The following is a 24,022-nucleotide window of genomic DNA, read 5'->3' on the forward strand; positions in this document are numbered from 1 at the left end:
TCACTTCATTCTCATAATACTCTCTAACCATAATATATTTCATATATCCAGACTGAGGTTAAGAGGTTTTTGCAGTCCATGTATGGCCTGGAAAGTAGAAAAGGTAAAGACACAAAACATGCAGGGAAAGAGAAGAGGAAGTCACTGGATTGCTACACCAAGTTACAGCAGGGCCTAATGCCTTCACTGAAGAAGAACCCATTTCTCCTTGCTTCTTATCCATGTTAGTGCTAATCCAATACAAGTTAATATCTACAGCTGACAGGTGTAACTAATCACAATTGTTTGCTTTCTTTTCCTTTGTTTTCGTTTTAGTAAGGGTTCCCCACATAGGAGCAACTGGCCATCATATGTGCCTACCCAAAATAAAGCAGACAATCTACCGAAGCCAAAGGCGATCTTTGCGGATAGACAATCACAAAGGGTATGAAAGTTGGCTGGAGGATTATACCAGATCAAGACAATGCTGCCAATTACGCACATGGCGGTACGATATTGCTAAAATAATACATAGGTTTCCGGTGACAGTAACATCAGCTAATTGAATGGGTCTGGGTGGTGTAGTTGGTTATCACGCTAATCTCACACACTAGAGGTCCCCGGTTCGAATCCGCGCTCAGACAGAACTTATATTTTTCAACCATTTTCTCGGTTTTGCAATTTATGAAACCAAAGAGACTAAAGATATATGGTAGCTGAGAAAATGCCAACAGTGTAAGCCATACTCTGCAATTATTATCGTTAATACAATTCATCGTGGTCCTCAAATTATACAAAAACATAGATAAATATAATTCAAGTTTGCATCAAGCACGAACCTTTTAAAGAATCTTCACGATCCACAACATGAAGTCTTAATGATAACCAAGAGGAGCAGGCGCGTCTTTCAATTCCTTTCCCGCAAAATGAATATCCTGCTTATAACAACATTGAAACCACCCCACATATATCACAATCAAGTCCCCAAAAACAATGTATGAAACTGTTAGAGGCAAATATGATGGCAAGAAGCATTGATATATAGTGAGGGAAAGTAATACGTACAGAAGCGAAATGGTTTACGTCCCTATGGTGAGCTTCATCAGCACGAATTACAGTTATAACCTCCTTCAACCTAGCATCTTTAGGCAATCTCCAATAATCTATTGCAATGGCAGGGGCTGCAACATTTTCTATTGCACCACTTTCAATGTCCTTCAAGTACTCTGTATACGAGTGAATGGCTTCCTCCTCCAAATACCCAACAATTCTATGTGCCAATTTGGGCGAAAGCATATACAGAACAAAGAAAGCATTGAAGAAGACTCCCTGCACAGTTAGAACAAGGAGCCTTTCATACCACTTGGGTTTCACAAGCTCCACCATTGTCATTAAATGCATCCTCTCGTTCTCTGCTTCTTCAAGCAACGCTTTGATCCAACCACCACTTTGTTGGAACTTACGGAGAGATTTCAAATGCAGAAGCATCCCTCCAACCATGCCAGGGACGGCCGCTACTGTTTCCAGCATCATAGCTCGAGAGCCGTATCGTCTCTGCGTTTCAAGAAAGCAAATATGTAAGTCGTGAGTTCGAGCATGCCACTACGAATAGTTCAGGATTTATATAAGAAAATATCAAAATAATTAGAAAAAGGTCAAAAAAAGAGAGAAGGAAAACCTGGAAGAAGATATCTGTAGGAAGGCGAAGGAGTTTGACAATCCTGAAAGCGAATTTATCAACGAAGTTCTTTGGGACATGACGCTTTTTCAAGTCAATTGACAGCTCTGCGCTGTAAGTTTCCCATGGCTACATTAGGAGTGCAAACAAACAGACGTCAAAGTTAAGGAGTAATGGAAATTACTCGAACGAATCTCTAAATCTTTCAGATCAGCATTATATGAAATAATAATAATTTAAAATGCTTTCACAGAACATAATGAGTTCATTTCTCAATTCTGCAACAAGTAAATGTTTAAGTAAAGCTGAATTACTCTTTGACTAACACGAAGTTATTCATTTTAAATCTTTAAATTATCCGCTAATAATTTTTAAAAAATGCAAAGAACAGAGTAACTATACATTGTTACACAACAAGAATAAATCAAGTTTAACGTAAATGGAGAAGACGGTAAAATAGAACAGAAGAAGATAATAAACCGCTAATTATCATGAAACGAGATTTGAAGTTTAAACTATGGAAAAAAGATAAAATGGTACCATGAAACAATTCCAGGGCCAGTCGGTGCCGTCCGCTCTGGTGATCTTAGGTCTAGAAATCCCCCAATAACTTAACGCCGACGAATCCTTTCCCTTCGTCTCTTCCGTCACCGAGTTCTCCATTTTCTCTTCCCTTCCAGACGACACCTTTTCCACAGAAGCAGGAGTAGAGCTCATCATCCTTCTCCATTCAAATCTTACAAGCATCACAACGTTATGTTGTCCGCTCAACTCCAAGCTTCTCCCAACTATGGCGGAGCTGCAAACGTGACCGTTGCTGATGCTTCGGCCATTGCTCAGGTGGTTTTGCATCACCGACCTTACTATAAAACGATTCATTTTCTTCTCTCTTTTTTCGTTTCGTTTTATTATGATGATGAATTTGTGGAAATCGAATAAAAGCGTGGAGGTTATATAATATGGAGCGAAGAAGGGGAAATAGTTGATGTTAGTGAGCTTCATACGCAGATCAGATATTTGAAAAAGCGTCAACCTATTATGACGTTCATGTACACCACATTTTTAGCGAGCTGCCAAATTGTTGTCGAGAAACAATAATTGCCGCCAAATAAGCCTCAATTAAATTTTAAGCGGAGCTGCTACTACCAGGCACCGATATGAAATTACATAAAATAAGCATAATTTAATTAATAAATATGCACAAAATTTGACAAAAAAAAAGAAATATTAAACAAAGTATTCATCACATGCCAAATTCCAGCAAAGTTGAGTGTGATACATACTTTCACATTACTTGATTTAAATTATTATTTATAGGGTAAATTACAAAAACAATCACTTTTATTTGTCTCATATTACATTTTAGTCACTTATGTTTGAAATGTTACGTTTTAGTCACTTACGTTATCATTTTATTACAAAGTGGTCACTCTACCGTTAAACTCCGTTACCTCCCTAATGACGATCCTACGTGACAGTCCAAATGGGTTTTAAATGCCAACTTAGATATACTACATGGCAATTCAAATTAAATTTATTTAATTAAAAACCTATTTTCATCCCTGCAACTGGACATTCAAGTTGTCATTTAAAACCTATTTGGAGTACCACGTAAGACTACCGTTAGGGAGGTAAAGAAGTTTAACGATAGAGTGACCACTTTGTAACAAAACGATAACATAAGTGACTAAAACGTAACATTTCAAACATAAGTGACTAAAATGTAATATAAGACAAACAAAAGTGACTATTTTTATAATTTACCCTTATTTATATTTTATAAATGAACCATTCCAATTCATCTAGATTTATATTTTCTTTTATTATTCTTCTATTCGATCTTTTAACACCTTAGGTTTTTTCTCAAGTCTAATTAATATTTTTTTTACTATTAAAAAGTACAAATAAATAATATACCATGTTTAGAACCTAATTTATGCAATAAAAGGATTGAAAATTACAACTATTTTACTCAGGATTAGAAGTGTTCATGGATTGGGTCAGGTTTAGGTCGAGTCCAACTAAAATCTTAGGTTTGGGCTTGGACCTGGCCAAAAAATGGAATTAAAATTTTGTTCAAATCCAACTCAAATAAAAATATTAAAACTTGACCCGGTCCAGTCGTATTAAATTATATATATTAAAAAAATAATGTATAAAAAATACTAAAATATTAAAATAAATGTTTCTCAATAAATTGAAAACAAATTAAAAAATATGTATACTTAAATAACACTAAGATAGGTGCAACTTAACAAAGAAATACCTCTAAAATAGTGATAAAATTAACAATAAAACAAGAGTTATACAATATCCAAACAATAACAACAAAATAATAGCAGCATAATAGTGAAATGATAATAAAATAGTGAGAAAATAACAAAAAACTAATAGCTTTTTTTTCCTTTCAAGTTCGGGTTAGGTCGACTCAAAAAAGCCTTACATGAGTCTCGATCTATTTTCTAAATAGACTTTATTTTTTTGCCCAAATCTATTTTTCGAGCCTATATTTTTATTTAAACCCTCTCACTTTTCTGATTGGCCTATCAATGGACCGTTGGGATATAAATTTGAAGAAACAAATTGAATGCTTCATTCGTCATCATCGGAACTGTTGCGAGTTACTGGTGGGGTAATACTATGTCGGCCCTGATGTTTTAGTATCAAGGCTAATTTCGTTTAAATTCTTCAGTCTGAATTGCTAAACCAATATGGGTTCAAATTGCACGACGGCGCTATTGTCTGTTTTTAACATAATTCCATTTACGCCTTCATTGTACATTGCACGTCTAATGCATCGCCTGTTACCACTACTGGTACCAGCGCAAAGGCTGCTTCATCAACGCTGAATCTCTTTCTTTAAATCGTCACCGTCCATAACATCTCTGCCTTGGTTAGCATTACAAATGTAAAACAATATATCCCTTTTTAATAATATCCGTCTGGGTGGTGTAGTTGGTTATCACGCTAGTCTCACACACTAGAGGTCCCCGGTTCGAACCCGGGCTCAGACAATGGTATTTTTTTTCAATTTTCATAAGGAACATCAGAGAAGAGCAGGAAAGATACGGTGGGTTTTATCTTCATTGAAGATACGGTGTTAAGATAATGTCAAATACTCTTCAATTATAATGGTCACTCAATATTGGAAAAATTATCATATTAATCGTGGTCCAATCGTCCATACATCAATATACAAAATGTAACGTAATTCAAGTATGCATCAAGCAAGAATCTCATACAGATTCTACACGATCCAATATCAATCTCAATGATAACCAAGAGGAGCAGGCGCCTCTCTCAATTCCTTTCCCTGAAAATGAATATCCTGCACACAACAACATTGAACCCAACGCAAATAAGCATTAACATCATAATCCAATCCAAAAAATATTATTAAATAACAGATAATGAGAGAGTGAAAATAATACGTACAGAAGCAAAATGGTTTACATCCCTATGATGTGCTTCATCAGCACGAATCACAGTTATGACATCCTTCAACGTGGCAGCTTTAGGTAACCTCCAGTAATCTATTGCAATGGCTGGGGCTGGTACATTCTCAATCGCACCACTATCAATGTCCTTCAAATACTCTGTATATGAGTGAATGGCTTCCTCCTCCAGATACCCAACAATTCTATGCGCCAATTTGGGTGAAAGCATATACAGAACAACGAAGGCATTAAAGAAGACTCCCTGCACGGTTAGAACAAGGAGCCTTTCATACCACTTGGGTTTAACAAGCTCCACCATTGTCATTAAATGCATCCTCTCGTTCTCTGCTTCTTCAAGCAAGGCTTTGATCCAACCACCACTTTGCTGGAATTTACGGAGAGATTTCAGGTGCAGAAGCATGCCCCCAACCATACCAGGGACGGCCGCCACTGTTTCCAGCATCATAGCTCTACAGCCATATCGTCTCTGCATTTCAAGAAAACCATACATCAAATACCAATATAGTTAAACGAAAGCTTTCAAAATCATGTCAAGGCAACTACGGATCTAAGCAAGTGTCAGCGTATACACATGTAAATGTCAAATGCGTGAAGAACGCATGAAAGTTGAATTGAACCAATTACAGAACAATGTAATCATGAAACAGAAAAGGTAGAAGAAAAACCTGGAAGAAGATATCTGTAGGAATGCGAAGGAGTTTGACCGTCCGGTAAGCGAATTTATCCGTGAAATTCTTTGGCTTATGGTGCTTGTTCAAATCAATTGACAGGTCTGCTTTGTAAGTTTCCCATGGCTACACGAATACAAACAAACAGAACAAATTATCATCAGTCAAGCTACAGAGTAATGGAAATTTCTCAAATCCTTAGAACTCTTTCAGATCAGTTTTATATGAAAAGAATAATAATAAGTTCAAAATCCTTCAAAAAAAATCAATAATGAGTTTATTTCCGCTAAATGTAGACGTTTCTTTCAAGTTGACTCTTCGATTTAACGAATTTATTCATCTTTAATCTTTAATTTTATCCGCTAAAAAAAACCAAAGAACAGAAGAATCGTACTTCGTTTTTCTATAACATCCAAACACGACCTTAGATTTTGTTCTACAGTTACAAGTCAATTAGACCCAAGAAGGAAGAAAAAAAAATAATGCAAAAAAAGGCTAAATAAATAAGAGCATTAAACCTTTCAGAAAATTATTAAGAACAAACAAATAAAAGTCAAATTTAACGAAATGGAAAAGGCATAAAAAAGGAACGGATCATAATTAAACGCTCATATCTTGTAAAAATAAAATGAATTTTGAAGTTTAAAGTTCAAACTAAAGAGGATGATAATACGGTACCATGAAACAATTCCAAGGCCAGTCGGTGCCATCCTCTCTGGTGATCTTAGGCCTTGAAATTCCCCAATAACTTGCCGCCATAACTTCCTTTCCCTTCGTCTCTTCCATCACCGAGTTCTCCGTTTTGTCTTCCTTCTCAGATGTCGCTTTTTCCACAGAAGCAGGAGAAGAGCTCATCATCCTCCTCCATTCAAATCCTCCAAACGCCACACCGTTACGTTGTCCGCTCAACTCCAAGCTTCTTCCAACTATAGCGGACCTGTAGACTTGCCCGTTGCCGATGCTGCTGCAACTGCAATAGCTTCGGCCATTGATCAGGCCCCGCATCACCGACCTTACTACAAAACGATTCATTTTCTTCTTCTTTTGCGCTCTTACTGTTAAAATGCAACAAAAGCATGGAGGGGTAGCGGTTATATATAATACAGGAAAGAAGCTAGAGAAGGATCAAGAAGGGCTGGAGAAGGAGGAAAACAGTTTATGATTCGCTGTTTCGCGGTGTATCTTTATTGATTTACTGGCGTCTTAATCTGCCGTTCCTTGGGGAGCAAGAAATTTTATGATAAGCTCAGATTTGAAGAGGGTCAAGTATGATGTGACTTTTGCACTGCCAAATTGTTACCCCGCGAATATCGCTGGAGTGTGGCGGCTACATTAGGATCTGAATTCTCTACGGGTGAAAACATAGTTATTTATTGAAGATATTTTTTATTAATGATCAACGGCTATAATTGGAATCCTACAAATCGGAAGGATGAGATCTAATCAAATTTGTATTCTTTATTTAATTTATTAAATGCTTCATAGTAGCTCACGTTTATTATACCCTTGATTTTTCTCAAAATTTACGTCCCTGCCACTAGATTTTCCTATCTTATGGGAATTTAATTTAGTACAATTATTACGGCCACGAGTCTCTTCAACGAGCCGCTTGTACTGTTGACGTCGCGGCTCAGCATTTTAGTGAAACGTGTCAGATAAATAGGCAGATATTTGAAAATTATGTCAACCCGACCTGACGTTTGCTTTCCAGAAAAATAATTGTTAAAAAAAGCTTCATAACTTTTATGGGTTAATATCATGTTTAACCCCTGAATCTTATTGAAATGTGTAATATGATGCTTACAAATTGCAATTTAGTGCCTGCACTATAACGACAAAGTTATTTTCACGCATGATGCATTTTGTTCAATATCGCTGGAGTGTGGCGGCTATACATTGCATATAAAAAAGAAACTTTGTAATTATATATATATAAGTTTATAATTGCATAATGAGGCTAAATGATTTTTAAAAAAGTAATAATATTCTAAAAATATATTATTTTAATTCGCAGACATTAAAGCACAAATAATGATAGAAAGTAAGGACAAAATGAACGTTTTTATAATTCACGAATAATGAGGAAAAGTAAGAACAAAATAAACAAAGAATAATGTAATTATAATTCACATATTACAACAAATAATTTCATCTTTAATAGACATAAATTATTCAACTAAAAATTATTCCTATTCCACCCCAACCAAGTAAAACACAAGAAAGAATATTCAAAGTGACTAAATCACGTACAATTATTATCACCGACTGTGAAGCGAGGGTGGCATGTCACTTAAAATAGAAAATTTTTTATTTAAATTTTTTTATAATTTATAAAATTTTAAATTAGTGATGATAAAATTATACTTTGGCCTCCAAAAATGATAAAAATTTAATTTAATCCTTTAAAAATTATAAAGATATAGACTATTAAAATAGTGAAATTGTATTTTTACTGTCGTAAAAATATACAATTTAATTCCGCTACTGATTATCACTGAGCAAAATACGATTCTTTCATCACAGCTGCTTTTTGAATAGGTAAACAATCGGTTATAAAATGTGTTTCATTCCTATGAATAAGGATTGAACCCTCAATCACGTGATTAAAGAATGAATCTAACCAACCCATCACATCTTTTGGTTATAATTGTTTATTGTTAGTCATCAATCTAGATATCATACCACCCCAATATAACATCAAAGTACTTGTAGGGTAGAACCTTGGCTAATCTCGTTGCTAGTCTACTCGCATATGAATCTTTATTCTCACTTCTCTTTTAAGTACATCCAAATATAAATACTCTATTCACGGTCTTGATTTTGAAATTTTAAAATAGGCTTTAAGTGTCTATACTCTTCGTACATTTGAAATTTAGATTTTTCTACTTTTATTAACAAGAATTTAGTCATTGCCTTTCAAATTTCAAATTTCAAGTTTAATTGTTAACTCCGACTAACTTCTTTTGTTAAATTTACTGGTGTGATATTTTGAAATTTAAAAAAAAAACTCATTCGGTAGTCATATAATGAAAAATGAGTACTGTAATGAACCTAAATTTACCAAAAGAATGTTAGTGATAAGAGAGGATTAAAATTTAAATTTACAAAAAAAAAGGGATCTAGACCATATTTTTCCGTATTGAAAACATGGCTTTTTAAAGTTTTGGCATATTGCTAGAAAAAACAAATTTGATTTGGGATTTGAACATCAAAAATCTATTGTGATTTAGGAATTCAGGTTCCAAAAACATAATTTGATTTGGGAATAAAATATGCTAATTGGAGTTCCAAAACCTAAATTAGGGTTTATAATCCCTAGTTTTTTTGGTTAAATTATTACCCAAATTGGGTGCAAATAAGTATATTTGGATCGATTTGGGCCTTTGGGGCTTTGAAAAAAAAGGAAAAAAACTGTTTTGGGTTACAATCTTACTATTGGATCTCGATTTGGGTCATTTATACATGAAATTGTTTTAGGGATTAACTACTATTTTTTTTTTCAATTACTGGAGTTTCAAGCGATTCAGAATATCTTTGGAATTTTACGTTTACTGCTACTGATTTCCGATTACCAGGGCTTCAGATGATTGAAAATAGATTATGCTTAAATTTGGTATTTAATCACCTCATATTAATTTCTAAAGTAATTTAGTCTTTATAATTTTATAATGTTATTATTAAGTAGTATAAATAATTAATATCATTAATTTTTTAATTAAAAATGACATGATTTTAATAATTTGAATACCACAAGGGTTTTAGAGACGGATACATGGCTTTTGTTTCCTTTAGATTTTCCTTGCTTTTTTTTTCTTGTATAAAATAATGATCAAACTTCAGTTTTAGTCCTTATACTATGTTGAAACTTGGTATTTATTCTATATACCTTTTTTATTTACATAAATTGATCTTTCTAATTTTATAATGTCTTTAGTTGGCTATTTTACCCAAATAGTCCAAAAAAATATTTTTTTTTACAAATATAACCCAAGTTTAAAAACAATAACGAAAATAACCTGAAATGAACAATAAAATCGGCTTGTGGCCTGTCAATGGCCGGAACCAACTCGTATTTTGGACCCACGATTGCCTAATAATTGTGTCAGACTAAAAAAAATAATTTTTTTGGTTCTGGCCTGTCAATGGCCGGAACCATTGTATTTTTTTTAAGATTGTATAATACTGATATACGAAGAAGAGCACCCCTATACACACAAAAAAAAATTCGAGTTTTGGTCTGTCAATGGCCGGTACCAGAGTACGAGAAAAAGTAAAAAAAATTTGGTGGTTAAAAAAAATTTACTTTTTTCGTGTCAGATAAGATATCAGTATACGAAAAAAGTAAAAAAAAATATTTTTTTTGTGGTGGCCTGGCAATGGCCGGCACCACCTTTTTAAAAAAAATTTATTTTTTTCGTGTCAGATAAGATATCAGTATACGAAAAAAGTAAAAAAAAATTTGGTGGTGGCCTAGCAATGGCCGACACCACCTTTTTAATTTTTTTTTCTTTTTTCGTGTCAGATAAGCTATTGTTAGGCCACTACCAATTTTTTTTTACTTTTTTCGTATATTGATATCTTATCTGACACGAAAAAATAAAAAAAAATTAAAATGGTGGTGCCGGCCATTGCCAGGCCACCACCAAATTTTTTTTATTTTTTTATTTTTTTCGTATATTGATATCTTATCTGACACGAAAAAAGTAAAAAAAAAAAAGAATTTTAAAAAGGTGGTGCCGGCCATTGCCAGGCCACCACAATTTTTTTTTTTACTTTTTCTTGTACTCTGGTATCGGCCATTGACAGAGCAAAACTCGAAATTTTTTTTGTGTACAGGGTGTCGGCCATTGATAGGCCAGCACCCATTTTTTTTTAATTTTTTTCTTCTTCGTATATCAGTATTATATAATCTTAAAAAAAATACACTGGTTCCGGCCATTGGCAGGCCAGAACCAAAAAAATTAATTTTTTTTAGTCTGACACAATTTTTAGGCAATCATGGGTCCAAAATACGAGTTGATTCCGACCATTGACAGGCCACAACCCGATTTTACTATTCATTTCATGTTATTTTCATTATTGTTTTTAAACCTGGGTTATTTTTGTAAATAAAATATATTTTTTGGGCTATTTAGGTAAAATAGCCTCATTAGTTAGTTTGAATATTTAATATTGTTAACTATTTCAATCAAAATGTTGACGTGGGTTTTTCTTAAGAATGTATTTCATTAAAAAATATATTTTATCAAGACAAGTTCGAATGACCCATCACGAAACATGGGAGTCATACTATTTCCAATATTGGAAATTCTTTTTGAAAATTTTAATTTGTTAATAATTTATTTGAAATATTGTTGGAATTTAAAAGTAAAATGTTATTATTAATCTATTGTGAAGAAAATATGAAAAGTTCTTCTAGAAATGGTTTTTTTTTTTTACAATTTTTTCAAAAACTAAGCTTTTAGCTTTTCCAAATCCATTTAATTCAAACACAATTTAAAGATAAAAAGCGTTGAACTCAATTGGTTGATAGCGCGTGCAAATATATATATAAAGAGAAGTCATTTTCATTATTAATAACTATTGGTTAAATAAGGCGAATATGCAATTTTTTTTATTTAAATTAGACTTTTAGGCTGGTTTTAAATTTAATTTGTGAAATAGGTCGTTGTTAGAAGATAGAAAGTAAAAGCGCGTCTAATTGGACGAGCTTTTCAGAAAAGACATCCAATTAGGTGCACTTTCCTGACACCTATGTAGAATCTTTTCATTTCTCTCTCCTAAAATCGACCTATTTCTTTAATTAATTTTAAAATCGGCCTAAAGGCTTAATTAGTTAAAAAACTATCTTTAGGCCAAATTTAGCCTTAACTATGGGCATAATAACCTTTAATATTTATATTTTTTTATTAATTTGATCTTTATTCTTTTTTAAGTTAAATTATACGATCTATCTTTTAAAAAGAGTCGAATTTTACTATCAATTTTTCATAAAGAGTTGAATTGTTGGTTTTTTAATAGAAATATTGATTAAAATGCTAAATTTTCAAACATGGCAACTTATAATGCAATCTATGAGTATTTCATACTATCTTTTTTAGTTTTTATGAACTTTTTATATTTTTTGAATATTTTTACAATTTTTCAATTATTTGTTGATATATAAGATAAATAATATCATGTTAGCATAAATTATACATGGATTATCATATAGGTTGTCAACCCAATATCATTAAAAAAATTAATAATTTAGTCCCGTTAAAAAATAAATTGACACCTTTTAAAAGGTTAATAAATAAATTTAACCCAAAAACTAATGACCAATTTGGTGAAAAATATAAATATTTAAAACTAAAATCATGAAATTTTTCATAAATTACTCATTAGGGTATTCTATAAATTAACTTTATTAATGATTTTTTTAGAGAAAAAGAAGTTTTGCGATGATTGACTAATGACAGTTTCAAATTGCACTTTTTTTTTCTAATTTGAAAATTTTTAGGGCATTTTTCATTTTAAAGGATTTTGGACCATTTGGTGTCATTAGTCAAAAATAAAACTTTATTAAAATTTATTATTAACCGACCAACTAAATAAAAATTAAAAGTCAACACAATTGTATGTCATTAGTCAAAATTAAAGGTTTATTAAAATTTATTATCGATCCACCAACTAAATAAAATTAGAATTCAACACAATTGTATTTAGGGTAAATTACACTACATCTCATTCAATTATGTTTTAAGTTTTTTGAACCAGACAAACATTTGTATTTACAATTGAATGAATTAAAATAAAACAGTCGATTGAGTCTTAGCTCTATTGGTATGAGTATTATTGTCAATGCAAGAGTACGAGTCTTTAAGTGCATTGAAATGCATTATCTTTCTATTTATAAGTTGAGGAGGTATTATGAATAATTCTAAGCATTATCTAAAAAAAAACAAATATAATCAAAATATATAATACATTACTCACTTAATTTTGAGTAACATAAAATTAGCCTCAAACAATCATCCTGGTATAGTTGTTTAGGCTTTATGCTAATTTGGCAAAATTGCATTCATTTTATAAAAATGTAGGTATAGTTTCAATTTTTTTCCATTCGTCGTGGATATCGGGAATGAAAAATCACTACATTTCGAAGAATAAGGGTATATTTATTATTGAGGTTGAAAATCATGATTTCAATAATTTAATAATTAAATATTTAAATTTATCAATTTGTTGATGATCTTTTTAAGAAATTCATTGAAATTTTTAAACAAAAACTATAAAAAAAAACTATAAATTTAATATACACAAACAACTAAGGTATCATATGAGAATACAAATTAATTAAAGACTAAATTAACATAATATATTATTATACCAAATAAAAGATTATCAAACATTTTTTCCTATACCAACTTAACAAAAATGGATAAAAAGACAAACTTGAAAATGCGAGTCATCATTTTATCTTATATATATATATATATATATAATTTTAGTGATTAAAATTAAAATCGGTGCTTGAATGACAATAGAATCACTGTCTTTTATTTATATTCAATAAAAGATAGGAGAGTAAAAATAGTAATTAATTTTTCAAAATTTGAATAATATTAAAAAAATATAATATCACATTTGGTACTTGTACTTTTTTAAATGTTTAATGTGGTACTTGTATTTTGAAAATGTCTAATATGAAAATTGAATTGTTAATATGAGTTTTATTATGGTGTTTGTGCTTTCATACAATGTCCAATGTGATACCTGAACTATCAATATGTATTTTATTATGGTACCTGGTGTTATATAGTTTGTGAATTTTCTTTTCCAAATCATCAAGTCTACGTGAATAATATAACACTATGTGAAATAACAAATTTTTATTAATTTTTAAATAATATTTTTAATCTCTATAAAATTTGAAAGTTAGCAACTAAGAACAATTAATCACAATGTTAATATTTTTCATCAATTGAACATATTTTTTATTAGTATAATAACAAATTTAACCATTGATGTTTATATATTTTGTGTACATGTTGACAGGATGTGTAAATATTTCGAATTAAATTTGTTAAATCGATATTAAATTAATAGAATCAGTAAATTTTGCGGACTAAATTTATTAAATCAAGACCAATTTGATAAAATGAGTAAACTTTGAAAACTAAATTTGTTATTGTATCAATAAAAAAACATGTATAAATTGTCGAAAAATATTAATGTTATGATTGATTGTCATAGTTGATCACTTTTGAAATTGATAATGATTAAATTGCTCTAATTTATTTGAGAGTGACTAATTTACTCAACATCGAAATTGAGAATAACAAAAAGAAAGTCTTTTTATTTTAATAATCACATTATTTATGGCTTTCCTATATTTAAAAACATTTAAGAGAGGGATTTTTAAGCCAATTTGGTACTTTTTTAGGTAGTTGACTACCACAATTAAAATACGATAACATGACAATGATGACCAATAGCATGAGGTATGTGGTAGCTTCACTTTTTGACATATGGTAAAAAATAAAAAATAAAAAACTATAATTTATTATTTATTTGACATATGTCAAAATATGAGGTTGTCACATGAAACCATGTTATCAGTCGTTAGTGCCATGTCAGCGTATTTTAATAGTGTTAGTCAGGTATCTACAAAAAGTATCATACTTACGATTTTCAAGTTTAAATACCAATTGGGTAAAAAAAATGAGTTTAGGTGTCAAGTAGATATAAGTTGTCAAGTTCAAATACCTTCATATATATTAACTTTTCTCTAACAAAAATACATTATCGAAGAAAAATTATTCCCTTTGGATTATTGCACTATTTGGGCATTGAATTTGACAAGTGTTCTCACGATAGAGTTTGAACTCTTTTTACAAATTAAGCTAGTCATTGAACTTGACAATTATTAGGACATGAAGAGGGGCCTTGGTTTCCCTTAAAATGATTTTTTTTCATTTAGGTCCTTTTAAAATTTATAAAAATTTAAATTAGTAAGGATAAAATTATATTTTGGCCCTCTTAAAAATGATAAAAAATCAATTTAGTCCTTTAAAAATTATAAAGATATAAATATTAAAATGGTGAAATTATATTTTTACTATCATAAACATATACAATTTAATTTCAATCTCTACTAATAAAAATTTCTAGCTTCACCCTTGGACATGAACATTTTTCCTATCCATGTTAATTTTTAAACTTAACAATTATTCCCGTATTGAGGCTTGAAATATTTTTGTCCAAGTTTTTTTTTGTCAAAAAAAATATGAAGGAATAATTGGGAAAAATAAGTTTCAAGGACTAACCCATTTGTTTTACTTCGCCTAACTTTTCTTCCTTTTGAACCAATCATAACATGCTTTTAGAAAAAAAAAGGAGTAAAACCGAAAAAGAAGTGAAGTAAAAGCGGTACTAAAAAGAGTAGTTTAAGATCCGCCGCTAAGAATTTGAACACCGCCACATTTCGCCCATTAATTGGTAAACATTAACTTCCTACTATTCACAACCTGAACCTTCCTTGGTCTTTCGACTTTCACACAGGAAAATCCTTTTCACATTTTCCTTATTCAGAAAAGTCTTCTCAGCTCCCTGGAATAAAAAGGGAAAAGAAAAATATTAACAGTCAAAATAGAAGAAATTATCTCATCTCAGCTTTCGTGTATCCTTTGCTTATCTCCAAAATCAAACAATAAATTCAAATAATTCAAATCCATCAATCTTTTCGTCTTCTCATGGCGGATCAAGCCTCGTATAGTTTGGCTCCCCGATTAGGTCAGCTTTCTGTCGGTCTTTTTCATCAAATTTTTTTTAATTTGATATATTCTTATTTAGATTTGCTTACACTTTTAACGCGTTTTTAATCTGAATTTGCGTGTCTACTATTGATTATTATTTTTATATTGATACCTGGGATAATTGTGTTTGTTTTAGTGGGAATTTACGGGGATTTTTCTTGAGAAAATAGAGTTAGGTCCAAGGTATATGGATTGATTCTATAAGTGAGACTCTGTGGGAGGAATTGATGAATTGATAGAATTTAAGAACTCAAATTGTTTGCTAAAATTCCATTAATTAGGGTTTGATTGTCCAATGATTTAATGAACAGTGATTTTAGCTTTCTTCTGCCTGCTTAGTGGACTGGAAAGTAGCTATAAAGTTGTTTTGAAGTAAGATCACTTTGTATAAACTTTAAAGACATTGAAGAGATAAATAATACTAAACAGTTATTTCAAATAGGCATAATGAATACGAGAATGTGGCAGCGGTAATCATTTCTGATATATATATCAATTGGAAGTGCAATTTGATGCTTGATAATCTGCTATAAAAGCAGAAAATTAAGTTTGCGTCCTAGGTGCATGATTTGAGTTGGATAGTTCTTTTCATTCATTATCAGACCTCAAGTTTTTTAAGCGAAATATGGGTCACAAAATGAATGATGGCATCAATGAAGCTTTTTGCTAAAATAGCCCCCCCTCTCTTCCAGACACGTGTGAACTCTGGACTAATGAATTGATTTTGCTTTTTATGTTTTCTAGATTCAGGGTTTTATTACTCCATTTTCACATGTTTGCTTGTGGCAATATGTATTCTATTAATTATATCTTTTTCCTGATTGCAGATATTGACCATATATTACTGGAAGCCCAGCATAGATGGTTGCGACCTGCTGAGATCTGTGAAATTCTTCGTAATTATCAAAAGTTTCATATTTCATCAGAGCCTCCTACCGGACCCCCAAGTATGATTGTTGAAAAACATTTCAGAGTTGGATAAAATTTATGACAGTGTTTTCTTTAATGTGGATAGACATAGTTATCATGATCACCAAGCACTTGATAAAAAGCATGTAGATATAATTCTTTTGGAAGTAGATTAATCTCGTTCTGTTGTTATATATTACATTCCTAAAAAGTTGCTTAATTTAATCATTAAGTTGAACGAGTGCTTTAAGTAAAACATGCAAATTGGTCTTATCGTTGTGAAAGATTATTTTATTAAGTTATTGTTGATTTTATGGTTAGAAAACCAAGTGGATTGATGTGAACTTTAAACCTGCCAGGTGGTTCACTTTTTCTTTTTGATCGGAAGGTTTTAAGATACTTTAGGAAGGATGGGCATAATTGGAGGAAGAAGAAGGATGGAAAGACTGTGAAGGAAGCTCATGAGAAGCTGAAGGTAAGCAATGCATCTATAGAAGATGAAGTTTTTATCTTCTTGTAATATAATTTTACCAATTCAGAAGTCTTTATTTAGTGACTCATACTCCTAGATTGGAAAATTTGCCTAAGAGTAACTTCCTTTAAGCAATTTTTAGGTTGGAAGCATTGATGTGTTGCATTGCTACTACGCCCATGGAGAAGAGAATGAAAACTTTCAAAGGCGCAGCTATTGGATGCTTGAACAGTATGGATTGATATGTATACGTATCTTTTTTTTCTTTTGCAATTAGTTATAGGCATTCCAGGACGTCATGCTTACCTAAAATTAATTACTTTTATATTTTACTCTGAAACTGTTTGCTAATGCCGGAATGCTTAGTAAGGTACCTTTATGCATTCCAGCAATGAGGGTGTAAAGTAGTGTTTCAGATAACAGTGTTCAAATATTTGTTTATGGTTTTGCCGCATGGACCATATAATACATGTGTGCTTCTTAAGAGGCCTCTACTGGTTGGTAACAGTAGGAGCTTGTGAAGTATATTTATGGCATGATCCATTTTCTTTAGAGTTTCAGTTACGAGAGTACATCATCTTCTCTTACGTAGACTTGTAAAGCAAGTTGAGAACTTTTAGGGTTGCACGTTGAGCATTTTTAGGGCTGAAAAGTTTATATCCAGTAATTTGCAAATAATGTAACAATACTATGTGTTCTGTAAGCTTCATGGGTCTATGACATCATTTAAGATCTGCTTTGTTGAAAATTTCATGTTTCTGGTTTTGTGAAGTATTTTGTAATTATATACTTAATTTCTTGTTTATAAGCTTTGTTAATTTTGGTTTGAATGATTTTGTTAATATCGTAGGGATTTGACGCATATAGTTTTTGTGCACTACTTGGAAGTCAAGGTACTGCTCACTTCTTTAAATCCCTAATTTTTATTTTATTTTAAGAAAGGCTTGACGATTGATTGTTTGGAAGAATTATTGTACTGTAACATACGGTCTCTAATATGCAGTATTCTTACCCAACAACTTTATATAAGAAATGAACAAAGAACATTGGTTGGTACGTCCTTTGTTTTTTTGTTGGAACTTTAAGAAATTTAAGAGATGCAATCAGCACGGATAAGGACTCGGGTGGACTAGTTTCTTTGGCACCCTAAATCCATGTCTGGTAGTTCATTAATAAATTAAGAACTATTACTTGACTGGTTTAAGGGGAGGGCAGGGATTGTGGGGGATATTTGTGAGGGGAGGGCAGTTACGGTTGAACTCGATAGATATTGCGTTGTTCCTTGTTGTATTGTGCTCAAGACTAAAATTTTCAATTTACTATTGCTGTCATAAGTATCAATGTTAATCGATTGAATATTCAGAAACTAATGATTTTAAATTTAAATTAAATTTTTAAACTATTCTATTTCCTGCCTAGGTTATTGATTATTTGACAGTTCGACTTTGACTAGGCCACCATTTAGGTTTTTTGAATTGTTAATTACTCCACATGTTAAATTTTTTCTTATTTCAGACCATGTTGTTTTCTTTTCCTTTCAGGGTAGGACAATTGGAGGCATAAGTCATGTATCAAATTCACAAACAAGCAGTCCTTCAACTTCTAGCTACCCTGATAGTCATACGAAAGCACCTTCTGGAAATGCGGATTCGGCAAGCCCTACCAGCACTTTAACATCCTTATGTGAAGATGCTGATTCTGGTATTTTTTTTTCCCTTTGTTTTTTGTTCAAATTCATATACAAATGCCATTATAGTGTAATTGTGGTCAAGTTACTTTTTTCTTCTCCTTCATTGTGCATACAACTTTTGAATGTAACTTATATGAGATTCAATACAGAAGATAGTCACCAAGCAAGTTCTAGATTCTGTACATTGCCCCAACAAGGAAATGCTTCTGTGATGGACAAGATAGATTCTGGTTTCTTGAACCATTTTTCTCCGCATCAGTATCCAGGTAAGCATTATCTTACGATTTTGTTTTCATCAACAGCTTCTGTTAATATCTTTTTGCTTTATGCTTTGCATGATTTTGCATTTGAACCATATGGAAACCTGAAACTGTTACAATAAGATCATAAAGGTTGGTCATCAATTCCTGGAGTAAATGAAGTTTCACATCTTCATGGAGATAGACCTAGGGATATTGATTATGGAACTTGCATGACTGAAGCTCGAAAAACACCCGATTTGCCATCTTGGGAACAAGACTTGGGGCAATATTTGCCTGTATGTGCTGCTGCATCTTCTCATACTTCAGCGACTTCCACTCAACCTGATACTATGAGTATCAGCCTGCAACAACAAAACATGATGAAAGGAAAGTTATTAACTGTCAAGAGTGCTAGCGCAGAGTTTGGGAATTCTCTGTCAACAGAATCAAATTGGCAGGTATTCATGGTGACTGCATTTTGTGGCTTAGTTATAAATCATTTAGTTTGCATCTCATGGTCAAGCTTCTGAGATTGAGACATGAAAACTGATATTTACACTTATACAATTGTCTTGTCTGTAATTGAGTTTTTTTTATTTAAATTTTTATGACGTATCATATAATGTAGAATTTTGTGAATCTTTTAATGTTTTAGTGTGGTTTCTTGACCTCATTAGTAATGCAAAATATTTTATATAGTGCTTTAATGCTAGAAGGTAGTATTATTTTTGCTTTCCATACTGTCCATCCTTGCATACAGTATGTAACGGTGTCATAAGTTGATCAAAAGACGGTTTAAGGTGAACTGTCAGGTTTCAGTTTTTTTCAGTGGCTTATGTAATGCCCAAAGGATTTGTACTTTTTATCTTCAAATCTATCTGAATCTTTTCTCAAATCCATTCTCATATATAGATCTTCTAACTCCAGTGCTTATTTCAGATTCCTTCAGCTGACAATGCATTGGAGTTGCCCAAATGGTTGATGGATTCATCATCAAATTTCGAATTGCCATATGATACTAGGTTTTTTGAGCAAAAGACTCATGATTTTCAGTTACCGAATGCTCTTGAAGAAATTACTAGTCATGATGTTCTAAAAGATGATGATTCTGATTCTGTCATGAAAACATATCCTGAGAATGATATATATTTGGACGGAAACGTCAACTATGCTTTCTCTCTGAAAAAATCATTACTTAATGGAGAAGAAAACTTGAAGAAAGTTGACAGTTTTTCACGATGGATTACTAAAGAACTTGGAGAAGTAGATGATCTGCAGATGCAGTCCTCATCTGGTCTTGCCTGGAGCACTGTTGAGTGTGGAAATGTATCGGATGATGCCTCTTTGAGCCCCTCTCTCTCCCAAGACCAACTTTTCAGCATAGTTGATTTTTCGCCAAAGTGGGCTTACATAGACCTAGAAACTGAGGTATTAAAGTTTTTGTGCTTCTGAAGTTAAGTTTCTGCAGCAACTAGAAGGATGAAGATTTAATTATATACTTGCTTATTCACTTAACTCTGCTTGGTATGAAGGATGGAAAATTTGTTAATCCAATGGTTAAGCTAGAAAGTAGGAACGTGGATATGAATGTTAACCATTAGATTAACCAATTCTTCATCTTTGCTCATTTCCATCCTCCTTGCCAAGCAAAGCCATAGCCTTTTCTATCTCCAGCTTTCTTGTTGGAAAAGAGATAACTGTCATGCTTTATTGTTCCTTTTTTGCTTTTATCTTATTGATGTTATATGTGTCACTGCACATTTTCCTCTCCCCCCCTGCTGTATGTGTTGCTCAAGTTCATGTAACCACTCCTCCCCCCTTTAGATGTCTATCTGGTTTTCACTTTCTTGTGATGTCTTCTTATTTGATAGATGCCAAGTTAGTAAAAGTGGGTTTCCCCCTTCTCATTTTCTGTTTCATGAAACAGGTGTTGATTATTGGAACATTTTTGAAGAGTCAAGAGGAAGTAGCAAAATATAACTGGTCATGCATGTTTGGTGAAGTGGAGGTTCCGGCTGAGGTTATTGCTGATGGCATTCTTTCCTGTTATGCTCCACCTCACAATGTTGGGCAAGTCCCATTTTATGTCACATGTTCCAACAGGGTAGCTTGTAGTGAAGTCCGAGAATTTGACTATCGAGCTGGGGTCACTAAAGACATAAATGTTTTTGATATATATGGTCTTACTTCAAGAGAAATGCTGCTGCGACTTAAAACACTACTTTCTCTGAAATCTTTCAGTCCTTGTAATCATCATTGTCAAGGTGTTGTGGAGAAACGAGAATTAATTGCTAAAATTATATCAATGAAAGAGGAAGAGGAATGTCACCAGTTTGTAGACCCCTCATCTGACCAGGATTTGTCTGAATATGAAGAAAAGGAGCGCCTACTTCAGAGATTGATGAAAGAGAAGCTATACTCATGGCTTCTTCACAAAATAATGGAAGATGGTAAAGGGCCGAATATATTAGATGAGAAGGGGCAAGGTGTGCTACACTTAGCAGCTGCACTTGGTTATGATTGGGCAATAAATCCTACTGTTTCTGCTGGAGTGAGCATAAACTTTCGTGATGTGAATGGATGGACTGCACTTCACTGGGCTGCTTTTTGTGGCAGGCAAGGACCTCCAAACTTACTCTTGTTTGTGTTGTGTGCACACTTCGCACCTTGGGCCTTCAGTTTATATTCTGACTGATATTACACTGTTTTTGCAGTAATCTCATTATGTACTCTTTGGTTATGAATCATTGATGACATCTCAGATTTGTGTTCTTTTTTTTCCCTTGAAATTCAGAGAGCGAACCGTTGCAATTCTAGTCTCTGTGGGAGCAGCTCCTGGAGCTCTTACAGACCCATCTCCAGAATTTCCTTTGGGCAGAACTCCTGCTGACTTGGCTTCTGCTAATGGACACAAAGGAATCTCTGGTTTCCTTGCAGAATCTTCCTTGACCAGTTACCTTTCTTCACTCACGATGGATGATCAGAAGGAAGCTGTACAAACAGTTTCTGATCGAATAGCAACTTCTGTCAATTATAGTGATGCGCAAGACATACTGTCACTGAAGGACTCAATTACTGCTGTTTGTAATGCTACACAAGCTGCTGATCGAATACATCAAATGTTCAGGATGCAATCCTTCCAGTGGAAACAGTTGAGAGAGTCCAGTGATTGTGTGTCTGGCGAACATGTTATTTCACTTCTAACTACTAAGACACGCAGGCCATTTCAAAATGACGGGGTAGCTCATGCTGCTGCAACACAAATCCAGAAAAAATTTCGTGGTTGGAAGAAAAGAAAAGAATTCTTATTGATCCGGAAAAGAATTGTAAAAATTCAGGTTCATTGCTGCTCTTTTCTTTTTCTTTCTTTTCCATCTTTTCCTTGGCAAGGGGTTATGTCATAATCCGGTTGTCTCTATGTCCCTGCCTTACGGCGAAGAATACTTCATCCTGTCATGGAAACCTTGAGTGGTGCCTTTTTGATATAGTGATGTTTTCATAGGCAATTTTTCTCATTGATTGTTTTTATCTTAAATGTAAAATTTAACACTTTAGTTTCAGGATCTGTTGATCTATTATTTACCTCAAGAAAATTTGAATTTATTGATTTCTAATTTTATGGTGTGAAGGCCCATGTCAGAGGACACCAGGTGCGGAAACAGTATAAAACTTTTGTCTGGTCGGTGGGAATTCTGGAGAAAGTTATTTTACGGTGGAGACGTAAAGGGAGTGGTTTGCGAGGATTTCGTCGGGATGCAATTATCAAACCTGACCCGCAGTGCACACTTCCAGAAGAGGACGAATATGATTTTCTCAAGGAGGGAAGAAAACAAACTGAAGAAAGGTTTCAGAAGGCACTTACCAGGGTAAAGTCCATGGCTCAGAATCCTGAAGGACGAGGTCAATATCGTAGATTGCTGACATTGGTTCAAGGGATTCAAGAAAATAAGGTATGTGTTGTTTTGATATAAATTTCTCTTTTAGTAAAGTTCCAATTCAGAAGGCTTCAATGATGTTTAGATATCCATGATCATTCAAACAATTGAGGATGCTTTGTTTTGATTGTGAAAACATGTATAAAGAACTGAATTGTTTCGAGATAATCCTTCTACAGGCTTGCAACATGGTTTTAAGCAGTACAGAAGAAGTGGCTGTTGCTGATGAAGACTTTCTCGACGTCGACTCTCTTTTGGATGATGACACTTTCATGTCTATTGCATTTGAATAACCTGGCTGGATGTCGAACGTTGTACATAGACAGGTGTTTAACTTCATTCTGTCTGTAAATACAATATATCTAACACTTTTAGGTTCTAATGTACTCAGCACTATCTCCTTGTTTCTAGGTAGCGTAAAAGAGCAGCCCATTTCTATTATTCAGGTTAATATATAGTTTTAATATCATAAATTCTCAGTTCAAGGGGTAGAGTAGTATTTATTGGTTGCGAGTATTTTGTAAAATCTGTTGAGAGGAATGATGGGCTTTGCTTTGTTAATGGGGTTGGCTAATTATCGTGGACTTCTGGTATTTCATGTAATACGGACATATACTGATTCCTTGTGTGTTTTACTTCGTCCAGATGTGACTTCATGCACTCAACCTATATAAAGAGGAGGCTTAGAAAATTCTGGTCAGAGATTTCGTAACGGTTCAATTTTAATCAATTTTGGAAAAATATTAGTATTTTGATTTTTTTTAAAGCAAACCCAATATCATAAGTTATCTAACTAAATTGATTTTTACCGGTTTGGATTTGTTCATTGGTTTTTAAAATTTACCATTCTGAATTATACTGTTACCATATCTGCTTTGTTAAATCTACTGAATCTTACCTGTTCAAATAGATTTCAAGTTTTTTCACCATTTTCAAAAATGTGTGGAACTGTATTGGTTCGGAGTAAGAAATTAGATTGATTGACTCATGAACATATACAAATCGATTGAACCAGATTAAAAAATTAATTGAATCAATTCTCTATTTTTAATATATATTTTTTATTTTTATAATTTTTAAATGATTTATTCAATTAAATTGTACAAATTAATTGGATTGATCAAATGATTATCTAATCAGTTCATAGATCTAATTTTGAACATCAGCCTTAATTGAATAAATTTGGAAGAG

The 24,022-nt window shown here is 32.6% G+C and overlaps 3 protein-coding genes and 2 non-coding genes across 14 annotated transcripts; 3 read left to right on the top strand and 2 right to left on the bottom strand.

The window, feature by feature from the left end:
• Positions 1 to 549: 549 nt before the first annotated feature.
• Positions 550 to 623, top strand: TRNAV-CAC (transfer RNA valine (anticodon CAC)). Its single transcript has one exon. It is a non-coding gene; the product is annotated as a tRNA-Val (tRNA).
• A 64-nt stretch (positions 624 to 687) lies between these two features.
• Positions 688 to 2,687, bottom strand: LOC107908964 (ubiquinol oxidase, mitochondrial). 2 transcript variants are annotated; one of them, XM_016836286.2, is made up of 4 exons: positions 2,198 to 2,687; positions 1,658 to 1,786; positions 1,045 to 1,533; positions 688 to 914 (listed from the first exon to the last, which is right to left on the bottom strand). In XM_016836286.2, exons 1-4 carry the CDS (start codon positions 2,657 to 2,659, stop codon positions 855 to 857), a joined length of 1,140 nt encoding a protein of 379 aa, XP_016691775.2. In that variant the 5' UTR covers positions 2,660 to 2,687; the 3' UTR covers positions 688 to 854. The 2 variants fall into 2 exon arrangements, with proteins under 2 accessions (XP_016691775.2, XP_016691776.1); XM_016836287.2 differs by lacking the exon at positions 1,658 to 1,786 and having other exon boundaries at positions 2,198 to 2,647.
• A 1,910-nt stretch (positions 2,688 to 4,597) lies between these two features.
• On the top strand, positions 4,598 to 4,671 carry TRNAV-CAC (transfer RNA valine (anticodon CAC)). The gene has a single exon. It is a non-coding gene; the product is annotated as a tRNA-Val (tRNA).
• Positions 4,672 to 4,802: 131 nt separating this feature from the next.
• On the bottom strand, positions 4,803 to 7,020 carry LOC107908962 (ubiquinol oxidase, mitochondrial). Its single transcript, XM_016836285.2, has 4 exons — positions 6,462 to 7,020; positions 5,781 to 5,909; positions 5,093 to 5,581; positions 4,803 to 4,985 (listed from the first exon to the last, which is right to left on the bottom strand). Exons 1-4 carry the CDS (start codon positions 6,813 to 6,815, stop codon positions 4,926 to 4,928), a joined length of 1,032 nt encoding a protein of 343 aa, XP_016691774.1. The 5' UTR covers positions 6,816 to 7,020; the 3' UTR covers positions 4,803 to 4,925.
• Positions 7,021 to 15,190: 8,170 nt separating this feature from the next.
• On the top strand, positions 15,191 to 23,466 carry LOC107908961 (calmodulin-binding transcription activator 2). Of its 9 annotated transcripts, none has more exons than XM_041089107.1 (14): positions 15,235 to 15,560; positions 16,411 to 16,530; positions 16,852 to 16,967; positions 17,107 to 17,195; positions 17,815 to 17,857; positions 18,506 to 18,665; positions 18,807 to 18,920; positions 19,038 to 19,046; positions 19,137 to 19,354; positions 19,836 to 20,324; positions 20,824 to 21,512; positions 21,691 to 22,234; positions 22,526 to 22,846; positions 23,011 to 23,466. In XM_041089107.1, the coding sequence occupies exons 1-14, from the start codon at positions 15,521 to 15,523 to the stop codon at positions 23,122 to 23,124; spliced, it is 3,066 nt and encodes a 1,021-aa protein (XP_040945041.1). In that variant the 5' UTR covers positions 15,235 to 15,520; the 3' UTR covers positions 23,125 to 23,466. The 9 variants fall into 9 exon arrangements, with proteins under 9 accessions (XP_016691770.1, XP_016691773.1, XP_016691772.1 ...); XM_041089106.1 differs by having other exon boundaries at positions 15,236 to 15,560; positions 18,804 to 18,920; XM_016836281.2 differs by having other exon boundaries at positions 15,191 to 15,560; positions 18,804 to 18,920; positions 19,038 to 19,354.
• Positions 23,467 to 24,022: the final 556 nt, after the last annotated feature.

Source organism: Gossypium hirsutum, chromosome D02 (assembly GCF_007990345.1).
Source record: "Gossypium hirsutum isolate 1008001.06 chromosome D02, Gossypium_hirsutum_v2.1, whole genome shotgun sequence".
Classification (NCBI taxonomy): Eukaryota; Viridiplantae; Streptophyta; class Magnoliopsida; order Malvales; family Malvaceae; genus Gossypium; species Gossypium hirsutum.

Bases quoted from the DNA above. Each gene is read 5' to 3' on its own strand.
- LOC107908962 (XM_016836285.2), bottom strand. From the start codon at position 6,815: ATGAATCGTTTTGTAGTAAGGTCGGTGATGCGGGGCCTGATCAATGGC. The intron at 5,910-6,461 runs GTACCGTATTAT...GTATTCGTGTAG, and splicing joins GGCCTTGGAATTGTTTCATG to CCATGGGAAACTTACAAAGC. The intron at 5,582-5,780 runs GTTTTTCTTCTA...CTTGAAATGCAG, and splicing joins CTACAGATATCTTCTTCCAG to AGACGATATGGCTGTAGAGC.
- LOC107908964 (XM_016836286.2), bottom strand. From the start codon at position 2,659: ATGAAGCTCACTAACATCAACTATTTCCCCTTCTTCGCTCCATATTAT. The intron at 1,787-2,197 runs GTACCATTTTAT...CTCCTAATGTAG, and splicing joins GGCCCTGGAATTGTTTCATG to CCATGGGAAACTTACAGCGC. The intron at 1,534-1,657 runs GTTTTCCTTCTC...CTTGAAACGCAG, and splicing joins CTACAGATATCTTCTTCCAG to AGACGATACGGCTCTCGAGC.
- LOC107908961 (XM_016836281.2), top strand. From the start codon at position 15,521: ATGGCGGATCAAGCCTCGTATAGTTTGGCTCCCCGATTAG. The intron at 16,531-16,851 runs GTATGATTGTTG...TAAACCTGCCAG, and splicing joins GCCTCCTACCGGACCCCCAA to GTGGTTCACTTTTTCTTTTT. The intron at 17,196-17,814 runs GTATGGATTGAT...TTAATATCGTAG, and splicing joins AGCTATTGGATGCTTGAACA to GGATTTGACGCATATAGTTT.